The sequence below is a fragment of the Monodon monoceros genome, unplaced genomic scaffold (assembly GCF_005190385.1).
Source record: "Monodon monoceros isolate NGI ecotype Baffin Bay Population unplaced genomic scaffold, NGI_Narwhal_1 Super_Scaffold_3, whole genome shotgun sequence".
In the NCBI taxonomy this organism is placed as follows: Eukaryota; Metazoa; Chordata; class Mammalia; order Artiodactyla; family Monodontidae; genus Monodon; species Monodon monoceros.
Genome location: NW_021703780.1, coordinates 97,953,352 through 97,972,062, shown reverse-complemented (window position 1 = coordinate 97,972,062; position 18,711 = coordinate 97,953,352). Strand labels below are relative to the sequence as shown.

The 18,711-nt window shown below is 49.8% G+C and overlaps 1 protein-coding gene across 2 annotated transcripts in view; it reads left to right on the top strand.

The window, feature by feature from the left end:
* The first annotated feature begins 1,651 nt into the window (after positions 1-1,651).
* Positions 1,652-18,711, top strand: part of LOC114907661 (EF-hand calcium-binding domain-containing protein 12-like) — an 18,436-nt gene continuing 1,376 nt past the window's right edge. The window contains exons 1-6 of one of the 2 annotated variants that reach the window (XM_029243412.1): positions 1,652-1,840; positions 6,440-6,888; positions 9,506-9,694; positions 11,478-11,634; positions 13,622-13,818; positions 16,209-16,407. In XM_029243412.1, coding sequence (XP_029099245.1) covers positions 1,795-1,840; positions 6,440-6,888; positions 9,506-9,694; positions 11,478-11,634; positions 13,622-13,818; positions 16,209-16,407 — 1,237 coding nt within the window. In that variant the 5' untranslated portion in view covers positions 1,652-1,794. Of the gene's footprint in view, positions 1,841-6,439; positions 6,889-9,505; positions 9,695-11,477; positions 11,635-13,621; positions 13,819-16,208; positions 17,083-18,711 lie in introns of those variants that run through there. The other variant, XM_029243411.1, reaches the window with a different exon arrangement.

Here is an 18,711-nt window from a genome sequence, read left to right as displayed (position 1 = left end):
GCAGCCAGGCCAGGCTTTTCCCCTTTCCTGCAGGTGAGGTTGCCTGGCCTCTGTATCCGTTTCCTCATCTGTTGAGAATGGATCAGTGATGCCTACCTCACACAATTATGATTATTAATGTATGAAATTGCTTAAATGGAGCCTGGCTTACAGAAGTGCTACATTAATGAGGCCCATAGGGATGGTCTGAGTGACGACCTCAGGTTGTTGAGAGGGTTACAAAAATAATGCGTTTCAGTAAGGATGGTACCTTATGCAGAGTAAGCACTCAAGTGTTTGGGTCTTTTCTAACTTCTTTATTTGAGACAAAATCCACATAACATAAAATTGATTTAACCATTTTTTAAAGTGTACAATTCAGTGGTTTTTAGCACATTCACAGTGTTGTGCAACCGTCATCACTAACTCCAAGATATTTCCATCACCCCAACAAGAAACCCCTTACCTATTAGCAGTCAAACCCAACGATCCCTCCCTCCCCCAGCCTCTGGCAACCACTCGTCTGCTTTCTGTGTCTATAGATTTGCCAGTTCTGGGCATTTCTTACAAATGGAATCATATAACCTGTGGCCTTTTGTATCTGGCTTCTTTCACTCAGTGTATTTTGAAGGTTCGTACGTGTTGCGGTATTACCGACCCAGGTTCTTAGACTCTAATCAACAGAAATTGATAAGAGGCCAGATGAGAAATTCAGGCAAGGCTTTATTGGAACTAGTGCTGCGGCAGGAGGGAGTGAAAACAAATAAGTTCCCTTGCTCGCTTCTTGGGTGGAGGGGGGTGAGCAGGTCCCTTAAATGGGGCAAGGGTAGAGGCTGACCCATGGGTCGGGCTGGAGGGGGGGGCTTAGGTGGTCTGCCCACCCCCCTCGTGGTGCTGTGTGCAGGGGGCCTGCGCAGCACCCTGCTTTTGCTCCCCACGCCTCAGAAGCGGCCGTTGGGTTTTGGTCTTTTTGTATCATGTTGTTCATAATTGGCCACAACTGCACATATGTGCAGTTATTTTTCATCCCTTATATAGTTTCTTACTCGAGGAGACACTTGTCCAGGTGTAAGCACTGCCGCAAAAGGTCCCAGGTGCCAGCCTGTCTCAGCAGCATGCGGCAATACCTCATTCCTTTTTATGACTAAATAATATAACGTCGTTTGGATAGACCACCTTTTGTCTATCCATTCATCAGTCAATGGACATTTCAAATATTATTAATACTCCAGTTCTCAGGTTGTATAATTCCAAACCATGGCACCCTGTCTTTCAGGGACAAAGCATACCAAAAACACTGCCTCTATTTGGCCACGACTCTCTCGGGTTACCTCTGGAGGAGGGAGCGCCTGTTCTTTGGGTGAGAACACAGCCCTAAACATGTAGAGACCTGCTGAAGACCCTACGGCTTACAGGAAAACCTGGGATTTATTACTCCAGATTCAAGGGCCACTGGGCCAACCTAAGAAATACTGTCTTTTGCGGAGCCGGATGCTCTGCACCATTTCCTCGCGGCTTACTCCAAGTCCCCTCCCAGGACCCTCGAAGGGAGCGAGACTGTCGGGGTCTCCCTCTCGGGCGGATCCTCTCCCCGCGGGCCTCCGGCCACGTGGCGGCATCCAGCCAATCAGCGCGGGGCGTCCGTAGTCTCGGCAACAGTTGCGTCCAAGCTCTGCAAGTCACGGGTCTCTTGCAAACTTGGTATTACTGTTTTTCTGGTACCCCATACCCCCGCGCAAGCAAGCACACACAGACACACACGCACACACGCACGTTCACACACTCTTTTCAGCACCCGCTTCCGGCGCCGCGACCATGGACTATTCTGAAGAGTACGAGGCTGTGTTCCGGTCTCTGCTCCGTAAGTTCACCCTAAGCTCCCAGGAATCAACGCCAGCTCCAGGAAGCCCTCAACCCCCGGGTGGACGGGTACAAGTGGGGTGAGGACTACGACAGGGACGGATATCTCATTGTGTCGTCCTCTCTCTGGGTGCGGGGTTGCCAGGGAATCGAGGGCAGGTCGTGCATGTTTCTCAGATTTCCTTGCCCGGGCTGGAGGAGCAGGCCGAGTTGCTTTGGCTTGGAACCAGCGGCCCAACCCATGGGCCCGGGAAAGGTGTCCAGGCCCTCTGGCTGGCCCTACTTCTTCGCTAGACATTAGTGTGTTCAGTATGGGAGAAGAGGCATGGAGAAGACCAGCAGTCTTCAAAATTTTGGTGATAGCCTGCTGTCTTTGACAAGCGCTGCAACTTCAGAGGTGAAAACCAGATAAATGGATACTTACAGAAGAAGGGTCCAGGGGTGACACCCAGGAGTAAGAGGTCTGCTAAGTGCAGAGGATGGGGAGGAATGGTTCCAAGGTCCTGGAGAGCTCTGTACACTGGAGCTTCAATTAAGGATACAAGGAGTTATCCAAGCCAAAAGGGGGAGGAAAGGTATTCCAGACCAAGGGAACAGCATGCACAGAGGCCCAGAGACATGGGGTCTTCAGAAAACTGCTGGTAGTTTGAGTGTTGCTGGAGATGAGAGGCAAGAGGGGTCAGAAGGGACAAGATCAGGAGAGATCTTGCGAGCCAGGAGATGGGGAGGCCACTGAGAATGACAGGATTGGATTGGGAGCGTCAGCAAATGCAGAGTCTGACTTGGCAAACTCACAATGTTGGGAGTGGGGTGATCTGGGACTGTCCCAAATTCCCAGGCCAAAGACACTGGGAGGTGAGGGAAGGGTGCCAGGCTAGAGGGGGCTGATTGGATGGGGAACTTGGAAAGAGTTCAGTCTTGGTTGGGTTGGAGATCCTTGTAGGCCGTACAAGTTGAGATGCTTTAGGAGCAACTGTATGTAGAAAGTTGGAGCTAATTCCAAGTCATAAATATGGGTATGGGTGTCCTCTGCATATGGAGGGCCATAGAAATGAGAGTGGAGGAGAGTGTTTGGGGGGAAAAAAAAAAAAAGAGTGCCCAAGTGTAAGCCTGGAGACTATCTACATTTTAGGAGTGGGCAGGAAAAGAGAAGCCAAGAACAAGTGGCCAGAGAGGTAGGATGGAACTTAGGGAGAGATTTGTATCAGAAGCCAAGAGAAAAGGAGAGAATTTCAAGGAAGTATTGAATTGTCTCCAGACACCTGAAGGGCTGTCCCAGAAAAGAGGGAACAAATGTGTTTTCTGGGGCATCGGTGGGAGAGGACTAGGACCAAGGGTCGTAGAAATTCCAGGGAAACAAATTCTGGGTCAATATAAAGAAGTCTTTTCTAGCAGTTAGAATTAGGCACTCACAATGTTAAGTAGAGAACACCCTGTCACTGGAGGTATACAAACAGGCAAAGTCCGCAGGGGCGTTGTAGAAAGAGTTCCCTGACCTGGGCAGGCAATGGGACTAGTTGGCCGCTGAGAGCTTGCCTCATTAATCCCTGGGGAACATTTTCACACAGGCTCTACCCACAACCACATGGTGACCTCTTTTATTCGAAGAGCCCGCCTCACTTTTCTATCAACGGACAGAGGACCCCAAAGACTACTAGAATGCAAGCTTGGTGGGCCTGCAGCCTTCACTATGGAAGGGAAGGAGCGTAGGGGGAGGTTAGGGAGGAAACAGGAACCGAGTCCCAGCAAGGTAGCTTTGCACGCCATTGTGAAAGAGCATCGTTTACTCTAAGAGCAGGAGAAGCCATTTCAGTGAAGCCATTGCAGGGTTTCAGAGGGGGAAGGGATGCCTCTGGCTAAAGGCAGATCATGGATTTGGGGTCTAGGGGGCGCACAGTGAGGAGCATGTTTTGAATGCGTTCGAGTACAGTTTAAACCCCTGAACCTGGTGCTGGAGGTCACTCCAACTGTATTTTCTTCCATTAGCCTCCTCCTTCACACACAATGCGCTTCTAACTTGTGAAACAGTTTAGTAACCCTGAAGTCCCTCAACCCCACCCTGATCGATCCCCATGCTGGCCCCTCTATCCCTTGAAACCCAACTCCTTCTGAAAGCACACTCAACGTTCCCTACCGCACGATGACCTCCCAGATCCCTCGGTCAGCGTCTCTCCCCTGACTGAAACCACCTTGTAACCCCTCTGGTTACCCCACCTTGTTCTGTGCCAGCACACTGCCTGTTGGGCACCCAGCCAGTACCAAGCACTGGGTAACTTTCAGTAAATGCTGGTTTGATGAATGGCTAAATTTTCAGTCGTACCAAACATCTTGTCCTCAAAGAAATGATAAATGGGTTGTTGAGAAGTACTTACTTCTGTCCACATTGATGTATACACACTTTAATTATTTTCTGACTATGAAAGGAATACATGGGCATTGTAAAGGGACTTAACAAATGTACTGACTGTTCACTTTGTGCCAGGCTGGGTACCGGGGACGCACAGGAAGTAAGACACAGTTCTCGCCATTGGGAAACTCACAGGCTGTTGGGAAAGAAAAGTATCTTCATCCAGAAAAATATGGTAAATGCTATGAGGGGGCTAAGCATAGGGGCTATGGGGACCAAGAGGGGGACGAGGGAGAGCCTGGGGTGCTTCAGGCGACCATAATGCCTGAGCTGAGCCTCAAAGGCTAGGTAGGGAATAGTCAAGTGAACAGGGGAGAGACAGAAGCGTGTTTCAAAGACAGGAAAGAGCACAGTTTGGGGGGGGCAGGAGGGGGGAACTACGGAACCACAGTCAGCTTAGTTTGGGTACAAATACAAGGTGAGGCAGAAGGAATGAGAGAAGGAGCTGGAGAAATTAGAGGGGTTGGCAGGGGTGGGGGGGACAGGTGGGGCTAAGTTAAGGAGATTGAACTTTATTCTAGAGGCAGCTGGGAGCAATAGAAGGGTTTTAAGCAGGAGAGTTTGGGTTTTAGAAGGAAAATGATGGTGACAATATTTTTAATAATAATGCTGTATCCCTTCTGAATTTCAGAACATTCCCACACCTGTTATTCATTTGATCTTCATAATAGCTTCGGGAGGTTGCTAGAGGAGAGTTTATATCATTTTAGGCATAAAAGAATGGAGACTCAGCAGGATTAGGTGACAGCCTGGGGTAATACCAAGTAATGGCTAAGAGTTGAGCTCTGGGGCCAGACAAACCAAATTCACTTCCCAGCTCTGCTGCTAATCAACTGTGTGACCTTGGGCCTGTCTGGGCCTCGGTGTCGTTACCTGTAAAAATGGGTGTAAATCATGATGCCAACCTGTTACGTCTGTCCACTTGCCATTCACTCACTCACCAGATATCTACTGAGCTCCCACTATATGCTGGCACCGTGGAGGTGCTGGGACTCCAGCAGGGAACAAGAGAGATGAGATCTCGGTTCACAGGGTATTGGAAAAACATAAACCAAATAATTGCACCAGAGGTTTCAGATGCAACTGTCTGCCTGAACCAAGCCCTTACTGAATGAAATGAGCCGCATGTGAGACGATAGGGAATGGCGAGGCCTATGGCAAGCTGCAGAGCGCATGCCCCAGCCTAACGCAGTGCAAACTGGAAAAGTTTAAGTAAACAAGTATGTCAAGCAGAACAGGACCCTAAGCCTCATTCAGTATGAGGGCTGCCAGTGTGCAACCCTTGATTTACATACTTACGATAAGTGGTCTGAAGGAAAAGTACAGAGATAACATGAGAATACAACACAGCCTGAAGCTGGAGAGTGAACATTTGGTCTGACACGTGGAGAATGAGGAGGAGCGAGGAGGCGATGGATGGGGGAGGGAGCATTCCTGGCAGGGGGAGCAGCGTGTGCGGAACCCTTAGGCAGGATGGGGCTTGGATCATTCAGGGAACAGAGAGAACGCCAAGACGTCTGGACAGGGTAAGGAAAGACAGGCAAGTGATGAGGCAGGAAAGGTTGGCGGAGGAGGGTCATGGGACTTTATTTTGAGGACTGTGAAAAGTCATGGAAGTATTTCAAAATGGGGGGAGGGTAAGTATATAAAAAAATAATAACAGTGCACTTATTATGAACAAGCTGGACTGATCCTAAACATGTCCACCACTCAATAAGGTAGGTACCATCATTATCCCCATTTTACAGATGAAAAAATTGAGACCCTGCAAGGATAAGTGATCATGGCCCCAGTAAGCGGCAGGGCCGGAACTCAGACCGGAGCGTTCTGGCTGCAAAGCCTCTGCGCTTTACGGCACTAGGCTGCCTCAGTTGATCAGACCAGATCAGAATGGCATTTTAAAAAGATCGTTCTCATTGCCAAGGAGTACTGGGGGCGGGGGGAGTGGGGTGGAGTAAGATTAGAATCTAAGAAGTTTCATGAGAATGCATATAAATCTCTTAGCATAGTGCCTGCCGTTGGGATTGCCCAGTCACGTTAGATGTAATTATTTTCATCATCATAGCGAGGCAACAATAACGCCAGGCCTGGAACCCAGGTGCCCTGATGCCCAGCCTGGTGCTGAAGCATGTCTCCTTCCTGACTCCTTTGGTCCTCCTCCTGAAAGGAACTCACCTTCTAACCCTCTCCCAGGGTTGTACCAGTCTGAGTCCTTGGTTGACGATGGAAGTGCCAGCAAGGAGCTCGTGTTCAACCCTGACGCGGTCATCGCCCACTGCTTCAAGCAGTTCAAGCGGGAGGACTTCCACCTGCCTCAGAGCCGCCGGAGGATCATCTTCTTGCCTCGAAAGGAGGCTCTGATGCCCATCAATCCCACCCCCCACCCCCCGGCTCCCTCCGAGCCCACCCCCAGCTCCAAAGCCTTGGAAGTTGGGGACATCCAAGAACAGCCAGAAGACCCAAGGGCCTGGCTGACCCAGAGGCTGAGGGTTCGGCAGGACCTGGAGTCATTTGGCAGCATAGAGAGGTGGCTGCAGAACAAGTCCAGACTCACGCCTTCGGAGGCCAAGGTCCTACACGAGAGCCACAAGGAGTGCGAGGCCCGGCTGATGGGCCAGCTGGCCACTCCCAGAGACACCGAGGTGAGCAGCCCCATTTGCCAGATGCAGACACTTCGGGTGTTAGGGGCATGCTGTCATTTCACTCCCTTGAATTAAGCAGGATGGGGATCTTTTACCCCCACCCCCACCCACCATCCCCCTCCCAGTCCCAGGGGAGCAAACAGAAGTCCTAAAAAGGTGTATTTGTTATCTATTGCTGCATAACAAATACCCCCAAGGTGACTTAGAGCAACAGATGTTCATTATGTCACTGCTTCTGAGAATGAGGAAGCTGGGAGGAGCTTAGCTGGATGGCACTGGCTCAAGCTCTCATCTCAAGATGCTGGCCTGGGCCACAGACACCTGAAGGCTTGACTGGGCAGGATGACCTGCTTCCAAGCTGGCTGCTGGCAGGAGGCCTCAGTTCCTGGCCACATGGGCCTCTCCTAGGGCTGCTCGAGTGTCCTAACCACATGGCAGCCGGCTTCCCCCAGAGCGAACGGTCCAAGAGAGCAAGGAGGAGGCTGCAATGCCTTTTATAACCTCATCTCAGGAGGTCTCAGTTTCAGAAGTTTCACACCATCACTTCCACTACAGTCTGTTTTTCAGGAGCAAGTCACTAAATACTGCCCACATTCGAGGGGAAGGGGGTTGAGCTCCACCTTAAAAGGGAGGACGGTTGAAGAATTTGTGACCATATCTTAAAACCACCCCGGGAGGAATCATCCCTGGCATTCATCTGTGGGGCATTTTGAATACTCACTGTTCATTCATTGGTTCATTCATTTGTTGAGGGACTATATGTGCCAGCAGGTGCTCACAGGGCTACTGTGAGGATCACAGCTGGGAGGTTGGAAGAAAATTTTTTATAAATTTGTATATGTATTTATATATATTATACATATAAGTCCCTTTTATAAACATGAAAATAGAAGCTCAGTGAGGCCATACATTGTCCAAGTCCATAGGGATAGTAAATGGCAGTCAGTAACCAAAGCTCTCATCTTCCAACTCTTTGCAATACAGACACTGTATGGGACATCTCCTTACGATACAGACACTTGAAATTTCTCCCAGTTCAGGTAAAGCTGGCATAAGAGGTCAGGTAACTTGGGTTTAAACCCAGCTCTGCTCCTTCCTAGCTGTATGATCTGGGCCTTAGTTTCCTCAGCTGTTCAGTGGGGATAACCATTGTGCCTGCTTCCTAGGGCCACTGTGACATCTAAGTGGACTCATTTATATATGGCGCCTGAGACAGTGCTGAGCGTATCGTGAGCACTCAATAAATGTTTGCCATTTTTATTATTGTTGCAGACTTACTGATGTCATCTGGGTTGGCCCCCAAACTTCAGAGTCAGTCCTTGGTGTAATCATGGTCAAAAGCCAACTTTCATGGGTCCAGCACACGCTTTCCTGCCAGCAGCACAGCATCTAGGTATAAGCACAGGTCTTGGGTTCGAAACCCAGCTCCACCGCTTACCTGCTGTGTGAGCCCGGGGAGGTCACTTCACCTCTCAGCCTGTTTCTTCATTTGTAAAAAAAGGGAAACTAATACCTAATACCGAATTCACAGCATTGTTTTCTTCATTCAGCAAACCATCACTGCCTACCTGCAGAGGGCTGGGGGCTTTGTTGAGTACAAGGATAGGAGGTGGGGTATGTAGCTAAATAAGACATGGTCGTGCTCTCAAGGTGTTCCCATGCTAGCGGCAGAGGTGGACAGAGCAGATTAAGGACTCTACAGTTTGCCACAGGCCATGAATAGACTCTAATACCCTGAGGGGCTATAAGCTAGGGAACAGCAAGGCCCTTTGTAAACTGTCAAGTGCTGCACCAAAGTAAAGGAACATTATTCCTAAGTACAGTCTCCCTCGGCATCTGTTGGGGGGAACCCCACAGATACCAACATCTGAAGATGCCCAAGTCCCGTATATAAAAGGGCAGAGTATTTGTATATAATCCCCAAGCATCCTCCCGTATAAGGAGGATAAATCATATCTAGATTACTTAGAATACCTAATATAACGTAAATGCCATATAAATACAATGTAAATTTTATGTAAATAGTTGACAGCCAACAGCCATGACAAATTCAAGTTTTGCTTTTTGGAACCTTCTGGAATTTTGGGGGGGAATATTTTCTATCTGTGGTTGGTTAAATCCGTGGATGTGGAGCCCGTGGACCCGGAGGGCTAACTGCATTCCCGTTCACCTGGAAATGGAGGAGTAGGATTTGGATAGGAAGAGAAAGAAGGAGAGGTGTTCCAGGCAGGAGGCCCAGAAGGGGCAGAGGCTGGGAGGTGAGGGCAGCGGCAGTAGGAAGCTCCGGGCTGGGGCATGAATGTGCACCGAGAGCCCAGTGCAATTATAATACTGACTGGTCTGACAGGAGAGATGTGGATAAGAATAAAGTTTTACTTCTCATATTGTCCAAGCCTCTTGTTTCTTATGGGAAATTGGAGGCCCAGAGAAGCCAGATCCCCCAGGCGTCCTGTGGCAGGACGCACCTGCCGGAATCCAGCGCTCCTTGCCCTCCCCCTTGCTGCCTGTTCAGGGTGGCTCAGACTCTCTCTCTCCCATTTCTAACTCTGGGGATCTAGCTCCATCGGCCTGTCTCCCCCAAACTCTCCCCTCTACCCCACTCTCTTGCCTTTTTCAGAAGAAAAGCCCGCGACCCCTCCACTGGCAGGTGCCCCAGCTACAACTGCCCAAACCCTCTGCCCTGTCGGCCTTGTACTCTTACCTGTGCAGCCACAAGATCAAGATCCAGGAGATATTTCACAAGGTGGAGCAGGGCAAGAAACAGAGGATCTCCAGGGAGGAGTTCATCACGGCTCTGAAGGCGGCGGTAAGCGCCTCCCCCGCCCCCGAGGCTGGCCTGACTGGGGGATGGAGGGCGCCCGTGCACCACCCTCCCCCCCGCTGCCCCCTCCCCAGATCCTGCTCCGACTATCAGCCGTATTACTTATAAGGCGCACTGGTATACGTGGCTTAACCTGAGGCCCCATCAGACCCCTAAGGCCACCCTGCACCTATCTGACCTTGAAAGGCCCTAGCTGAGTGGGAAGTCTGTGGAGTCAGCCCCATAACCCGCCAGCTGCTTGGGGAATCACCCCAGAACTGAGCACAGAGAGAGCTGGGCCTTCAGTCCTGCCTCTAGAACCTTCTAGAACTTCTGGAACCGTCATTGGCATATGACTCACCCGGGGTCTTGTTAAAATGCAGCTTCTCTCTCAGCTTCCATCTTGTTAAAATGCAGCTTCTTGTTAAAACGCAGTGGAAGCGCGGAGTCCTAACCACTGGACCGCCAGGGAAGTCCCCCCAAGATGCTGCATTCTAACAAGCTCCCAGCGATGCCTGTGGTATAGGTCCACGGACCACACTTTCACAGGTTATTCAAAAATTCAAATTAGTTGTAAATAAATAAAAATCCAGTTCCTCAGTCACAGCAGCTACAGTTGGAGTGCTCAATAGTCACATGTGGTGAGTGGTTCCTCCACTGGATCCCTCAGACATAGAACATTCCCCTCATCCCTTCTGTCAGTCTAGCAGAGGTTTGCTAACTATGGCCCAGGAGTCAAATCCAGCCAGTCTCTTGTTTTTGTAAATAAAGGTTTTTTTCCTGTAAATAAAGTTTTATTGGAACACAGCTACACTCATTATTCTACATATCGTCATGGCTGCTTTCATGCTAGGAGGGCAGAGTCGAGTAGTGACGACAGAGATCACGTGGCTCCCAGAGCCTAAAAATATTTACTATCTGGCCCTTTCCAGAAAAAGTTTGCCGACTCCTGGTCTGGGTGAATTAAGCTTTTATATATTTTGAATACAAGAGAGCTTTTAAAAAAACTTTAGGAAGGGGAATGCTACATCTTTTATGGTCTTAAATCATCACCAGTTTTCCCACTATCATTTTATGACGTGTAATTATCGAAACAACATTTGAAAGCATTTAAAACAACAACAAATAAAGGGTTGTTAATCAATGTAACCCAAAGGATAAAACATTAAATCCTTTAGCACCAGGTGAGTTCTGATCTTCTTTAAGTAAAGCTCAGTGAATAACATCTACAGTCTAAAGAAGCTGACGAAGTTGTGTTTCCTTTAAAACTTTTCTTCTTGAATATTCGATATTGCTGGCAAGCATTTTACTTCTCTGAAGTTGCTCACCATCCTTAAAGGAGTAATGTGTATCAGATTTCCGATTCTTTTTTACTTCAGTTCAGGGAGGCTTATGTGTCCCTCATGGACAGGGATGACAGACATAAAATCCTTCTTCCAGCCCAGCACAGGAAGGCTGTCATTGAGATTGGAATGGAGTGGGGAGGGAGGCCAGAGGAAGAAGTAACAGACTCTGCAAAGATGACGATATGTCTGGACTGGGTTTTGAAGGAGGGATAGGAGTTTTTCAGGCAGGAAGTGGGAAATGTCTGAGTAAAGGCAGAGGGTGAGAACGTGTAGGGTGTGTTCAGGGCCCCGGGGAAGGGCTCTGAGCTCCTGGGCAGAGGCCTTGGGTGTGAGCTGGGAGTGGCTGAGGATGAAACTAGACGGGGAGGTGAGGCCAGGCTGGCTGTCCTGGCAGGACGTTTGGAGCTTGCCCGCCCGCCTTGGGGCTTCTCTTCTCTCCTCAGGTTGGAGTCCCTCTGAAAAGCCAGGAGGTGGAGGACATCGTGATCTGTCTCAGCTCTCTGGGAAAGCACAACAGCATCACTGTGGATAACCTGGCCAGCACCTGCAAGCAGTGGTCTTCGGCTCAGCAGAAAAGCACCCTGGCGACTGCAACAGAGTGTACGTATCCACCTCCACCCCCGTGTCTCCACTTCCGCATCCTGGGAGCCAGTGTGATGGAGGCAGCCTTGGCTCACTTGAGTGTGTTCTCCACCTCTGGCTTACTATAGGTGGGCCAAGCCTCCCTCTGGTATTTCCAGGCCGAGAGATCAACCGCGGGGTAGATATTCTCTTGAGTGCCCAGCTACCGGGTCCATTCAAAGATGAATGAGGTCCAACCCTATCCTTAAAGGAGGATTCTCAAAGGGTGGTTTTAGCCCATCAAAGCCCACCTGATAGGCTGAGACTGACCCAAACGGCAAGCCTTTCCATTTGTATGTGGGTCCAAGCCTTCCCACTATTAATCTACATATTATTGATAAAAAGTTAACTAGAATTCAGAAACTAGAATTAGTACATGTTTAGAGTTTACTGGAAAACCTACTTTGGTATTCTACTATCAGGGATATTAGCAGGGCTGCTGTGAACAGTTGTATAGGTTGTGCACAGCTCAAGTTCCATTTGCCAAGCTGTGTGCTTGTGAAGCCACATCTATCCAGAGGAAGCACAGAGGCGAGTTAGAAATGAACCAGCCGTAGCTCTGCCTATGAATTTACAACACAGGGTACATCATGTTTTTTGCTTGTTTGTTTTTTTATTGTTAGTGCCACTATTGTAAAAAAATTTTTTTTGAACTATAGATAAAATTAAAGCCCTCCCTTGACTACTACCCACCATTCCAGAGTCCTCCTCAAATATAAACACCTCTCTCTTCTTCTAAATGAAACAAATCTTGCTTTGTCCCCACCCTCAGGTTGGCAGGAATTTAATTTCAGACACTTTTGTGAGGGTGGACGTGGGGGGACCTCCTCGCCCTCCCTGAGGTCATGTAAAAACCCTGGGAGGGCAGCAGAGGGGTTTCCTTACGGAGGTGAAGATTTGGGCGGGGTCTCTGGAGTTCAAGGTTACACGGAGCTGGGTGCTTAGCGTCCTCACGGGTAGGTTCTTTTAGAGACGACTTGCTTAGTGCATCCCCTCCTCAGTCCCACAGGGTAGCGAGATTTCTGACCTCAGGTCTCAACAAGCCTCCAGGCCGAGACACCGTCACCCCAGGCACAGTCTCCGTCCCTCTCAGAACCCCAGGGAACCTGAGTGCCCCCACTGTAATGAGATCCTGTACCCTTTGTGTCTGGTGCATCCTTGAGGTCTCCTCGAGCTGGGTGGGCTTTCCCACCCACACTCTTTTTGCCTTGTCATTATGCATTACCAAAGCTTATCGTTATCCGCGTAGTTGGGTGCAAGTTATTTGGTGAATGATCAGAGTGCCCCAGACACAAACGTGCTGGTACAGGTTTGCAGCAAAGGTATTTGGGACCTATTATTCCCTAAGAGCCAAGAGCAGGTATCTGCTTGGCCGGTGCTATCTCAGTGTCCTCACTGAGTTCCTTTTCCCTGGAGAGCAGCAGTGGGTAAGGTAAGCGGACTTGGGTATCTCTTGCTTAAAGGGGCAGTAGCATCAAGAGTCTGGACGCCTGGCTTACAAGGGAGAAGGCGGTGGCTTTGGGGCACCCCCTGTGGGCTGCAAAGCTTTACCCTCATTTACCCACAGCATTAGGTCATTTTCTCCTTCCAGTCCTGGGAGGTCAGGGCTACTATTCATGCTTTGCAAGGAGGAAGCTGAAGCTTGGAGAGGCTGAACACCTGTCCACAGTCTCAAAACTAAAAGGTGGCAGGGCCAGGATTTCATTTCTTCCCGGGACAGTGGAGGCCTGGAAACAGGATGCTAGAGGATGAGAATGGCAACAGGAGGGCTTGTGGTCACGGTGCAGGTGACGGAGGAGGTGGCCACACTGGAGACTGAAGAAGGGACACCTTCAAGGTGCACCTCAGATGGCACTGACCGGACACGTGGGCACCTGCTTGGTGACATTGGTTAACTGCTTGATGGATTCCATGGCTGGGCACCCTCTCAGTTCCTCCTTCCTCTGTCTCTTCCCTCTGCTCCTAGACTATAGATCTGCCAAGGACAGTGGTTCCCCACAGAGTCCATCCAAGAAGCAGCAGGTGAATTTAGCCCCAGAGCCTCTCAAGATGGACCTGCTGACCGTGCCCGTGGTCGACACCGAGATGGAGGCACGGCCCATGACCCTGGAGGAGACGGACGATGTGGGCGAGGGGTACCGCGAAAAGAAGCAGCAGAGCAAGGTGCCCCCGCCAACAGGGGAGGGATGGGGCTTGGAGACTGGGCAGGCCTGGGTTCAAATCCACTGCCCCTGCATCACCTTCTGGCCTGGGGAGCTCTTAGTAGGGGGCTTCCTTACCTCCCTGTTGCCTCTTCTGTATGTAAGAATGGCACTTACCTCACAAGGTTTCTGTGAAGATAAAACGAGATGATGCATCTGAAAGTATCCCCTTCCTCCAACTCTTTAATTATGACTTCGCATCCTGAGCCCAGGGCTGCGTCTTTATCACAGCTGGAATCCAGGAACCTGGCCTGGGGCCTGGCGCTGAGTAGACACTCCAGAAACAATGTGACGAGTGAAGGAAGGGAATAACTGATTACATGAGTTAATTCATCCAATAAGTATTTATCGAGAGCCTGTGATGTGTCAGGCACCGTTCTAGGTGCTGCCTAGAACAAAACAGCCCCAGGCCCCAGGAAGCTGAGAGTCTAGTCAGGGAGGCAGACAGTACTAATATAATACTATCAATAAATATTTTCTACTATATACTTTTTTTGTTTCTTTTTGGTTGCTTGGGGTCTTCCTTGCTGCGCATGGGTTTTCTCTAGTTGCAGCGAGTGGGGGCTACGCTTCGTTGCAGTGTGTGGGCTTCTCATTGCGGTGGCTTCTCTTGTTGCGGAGCACGGGCTCTAGGTGCACGGGCTTCAGTAGTTGTGGTGCACGCGGCATGTGGGATCTTTCCGGACCAGGGCTCGAACCCACATCCCCTGAATTGGCAGGTGGATTCTTAACCACTGAGCCACCAGGGAAGTCCCTCTACTATATACTTTTTATAGTATAAATATGTATGTATATATATACATATATAAAATAAAATGTCAGGTATTGGTAAGTGTTATATTGACTAAGATCTGATTAAGTTGCATGATGAGAAAACCCAGAATGTTAGAGCAAGGATCAGCAAACTTTCCCTGTAAAGGCCCAGATAATAAACGTTTTAGGCTTTGCAGACCATGTGGTCTCTGTCACAACAACTCGGCTCTGCCATTGTAGCATGGAAGCAGCCACAGACAACAGCTAAACAGATGAGTATGGCTGTGTGCCAATAAAACTTTATTTATAAAAGCAAGTGATAGGCCAGATTTGACCTATAAGCTATACTTTGCTGATTCTGATTTTATTGTATTTATTTATTTTTGAACAAAAACAAGGAAAATTTTGTTAATAGTTGACTACATCAGAGCAGTGATTCAAGTAGACATCAGAAACTACTTTGGTCTAATTAGAACAAGAGATTTCTATTTTAAAATGCATTCTCGGGGGATGTCCCTGGTGGTCCAGTAGTGAATCCGCCTTCCAATGCAGGGGATGTGGGTTTGATCCCTGGTCAGAGAACTAAGATCCCACATGCCACGGGGCAACTAAGCCCGCACGCCACAACTACTGAGCTCACGCGCCTCAGCTAGAGAGCCTGCGTGCCGCAAACGACAGAGCCCACGTGCCCTGGAGCCCATGTGCCACAACTAGGTAGAGAAAACCCACATGCCGCAACTAGAGAGAAGCCCGCGCACTGCCACGAAAGATCCCGCGTGCCCCAGTGAAGATTCCACGTGCTGCAACTAAGACCTGATGCAGCCAAAAAAATAAGAAAAAAAAACCTTAAAAAAATTAAACAAATAAAAAATTCATTCTCGGACTTCCCTGGCGGCCCAGTGGTTAAGACTCCACGCTCCCAATGCAGGGGGCACGGGTTCGATCCCTGGTTGGGGAACTAAGATCCCACATGCCTCGTGGCACGGCCAAAAAAAAAAATGCATTCTCATACTCAAAATAGCTATTTAATCATTTCTTCATAATATATACTAAGGTAAGCAATGACCTCCATTAACAGCTGATTCTGATTTTAGAAGCTTTAAGAAGATAGACTTTTTCTTTCCTTACAAAGAAATAAGGCCAAAAGTGGCTGTACGCTCCCCAGGCCTCTTCTATACCTTCAATACCTTGCTCTGTCAATACCTATATCTTCAATACCTTGCTCTGTCATCCTTAACACGTGGCTTCCACTTCAAAGTCACAGGTGGCTGCACCTAATTTAAATTCCCACACAGCCAGACAGTTGAATGTAATGTTTCAACAGGACACCTCTAGGGCCTAGTGTATGTATGATACAGTTGTGTGTGCACTTCCGTGTAAGGGGCTGTGCACACAGAACTGCACACGCTGACCATTCAGATGCTCTTCCGGGGATCACCTTGACCACGTGTGATTTTTCCTCCCAAGCCAGACTTCAGAACCTGCATTCTTTGCTGTTGCCCCTCATGGGGGCCCGGGGGGAGAGGTATATGAGGCTCTACGTCTGCCTTGGGCCAGGAGGTGAGGAGGGGTGAGTGCCAGCCTCTGCTCTCTCCACAGCTCACCATCCCCTCCATCCAGTACACGGAGCACAGCGGGAACAAGCACTTTGATGAGCACTGCCTCCTGTCCACCATCCACGGGGAGATGGAGGCGGTGATCAATAGGTCGCGCACCAGCACCTTTCTGGTCTACCTGCAGTGCTGGAAGCTCTGCAAATCCTACAGCCTCCCGCTGACCGAGGACGTCCTCATGAGAGGTAAGGGCCTCGGGGCTGGTCCTCCGGAAGGTGCCAAGGGGGCCCACAGCCAGGGCGAGGATGGCGTCCACCTGAGGTCTGTCCTTCTCCAGCTGACACACATCAAAGCACGCCGCTGCGGCCTGTGGTGGGGACATTGCGGGGCCGGGCGGTGGGGGTGGGGGATGTTGGTGGTGGAGGGAGGAACAGCCCCGCCTGGTTCGCTCTTAGATGGGATTTTACAGCCCTGCAGGGCTGCAGGCTTCACAGGCCTGGAGGTCTGGGTTCCCCAGTCTAGAGCAGGAAGCGCCAGGCCAGGAGTTCCAGGTGAGGGAGCCAGAGGTTGGGCACAAAGAAAGGATCCCGATTTCAGAGAGGCAGTCTGGCTGGAAGTGGTAACTGCTATGATGCATTGGGTGCTCCAAACCACTTGTCTAGGCCAGGCCTGTTTCTTGGTGCTTCTACCACACGGAGGGAAGAAGGCACGGGGAGACAGGTTCTGCTGAGGCCCTTTGCTCTCTGCTCAGACCACAGGCCTCCACCCTGAGATTTCCTACTGGTTCTGCCCTCTGCGTGGGGGAAGGATTGTGTTTTCACACATGCAAGCAGAGCTGAACCCTCCACATCTCTGGGTGTGTGCTTCTGAGACATGGGACAGGGGAGTGTCCCCATAGCCCCCTGCTGACCATGTAGCAATGCCGGCATCCCACATTTATGAGTTTATTTATTTAATGGGCAGGTCACTGTCTGTGCTTTAAAAACACGGAGTGAGCTGCACTTGAGGGCAGAGGTTTTCCCACAGGACCTCTGCAGGAGGGAGCTGTGGCCATACTGGGCTTGTGGCTTTCTCAAAAAAGGGGGCCCCCAGAGAGTAGTGTGACTTACCTGAGAACAAGAGTTAACAGTCACAATTGTTTGTTTCCATCTTTTCCCCCAGATGGAGGGAAACACGTGCTAAATGTACAGGGCCTTGGGTCTTGTATTAGTTTGCTAGAACTGCCATAACAGAATACCACAGACCGGGGGCTTAAACAGCAGAAATGTATTTTCTCACAGTTCTGGAGGCTAGAAGTCCAAGATCAAGGTGCCAGCAGGGTTGGTTTCCTCTGAGGTCTCTCTCCTTAGCCTGCAGATGGCCACCCTCTGGCTGTCTCTTCACATGGTGTTTTCCGTGTACACATGCACCCCTGCTGTCTCTCTGTGTGTCCAGATTTCCTCTTCTAAGGATACCAGTCAGATTGGATTCAGACCCATCCTAACAGCCTCATTTTAGCTTAATCACCTCTTGAAAGGCCCTATTTCCAAATACAAATTCTGAGATTCTGGGAGTTAGGGCTTCAGTATATGAATTTGGGAGGACACAAGTCAGCCCATAACAGGTCTATACAAGGGGAAGTGGCCAAGGGCCTTCAGGAACACAGGCCAACCAGCCTAAACGGTCATTGTCTGCTGCCCACGCTGCCTACCCCTTGCTTGGGCGGCCACTTGCTGCCCGCCTGGGTGGGGAGGGCAGAGACAGTAGGAGACCCCACTGCTCTGGACACCAACTTTTCACCACATCATCGTTCCTTCCTCCTCCCTTGGGGAGCCTTGTCTGCCTGGATCATTTACATCCCCTGGTCTTGGCTAGCGGTGGAGCTGCAGCTGTGTCTTCTAAAATACCAGCATGCTTGCCAGGTACCTGAAGGCTCCTGTGGGCTAGGTCTTTTCCCCGGACGTGCCCCTTTGTCTGTCCCCACCAGAGGATCGAGCCTCTACTGATTCTCTCCACCACTGGCTTTTGCTGGCTCCTGGGTCCGCACACAGGTGAGCTTCACCTGTCTGCAGGATCCCACCACCCATGGGCACACGGGAGCATCTGTGGGTGGGCTTCCTTTTGCTTCTGATTGGTCTAGATGGAAAAGACACTGGTCCATCTCTGACCACTGTCCTGGCCACTATCTGTTGGCTGTCCTTATGACAGAGGCATGATCTGCTGTGGCCCAAGAAGCACAAACACGGGGATTTCCAGGTCTGTGTTCAAGGCGAGAGCTTGTGTTCAAGGTCTCAAGCTTATGGGCCGGAACTCCAGAACATCGAGGCATTTCCCATCCCCACTGAATATAGCTTTATTATTTTTCTCCCCCTGATTTTATAGATAATCCATGCTCACTTATATTTTTTGAAAACATAAAAATAAAAATCCCCCCAGCCTGAGTTGACCAGCAATAATATTTTAGTGACTGTCCTTTCACAAGGGCAGTCTTTCTTTACTATTTACACAAAATTATTTATGTAAATCATTTTTAAAGTCATATGTGTGTGTGTATATATATATATATATAT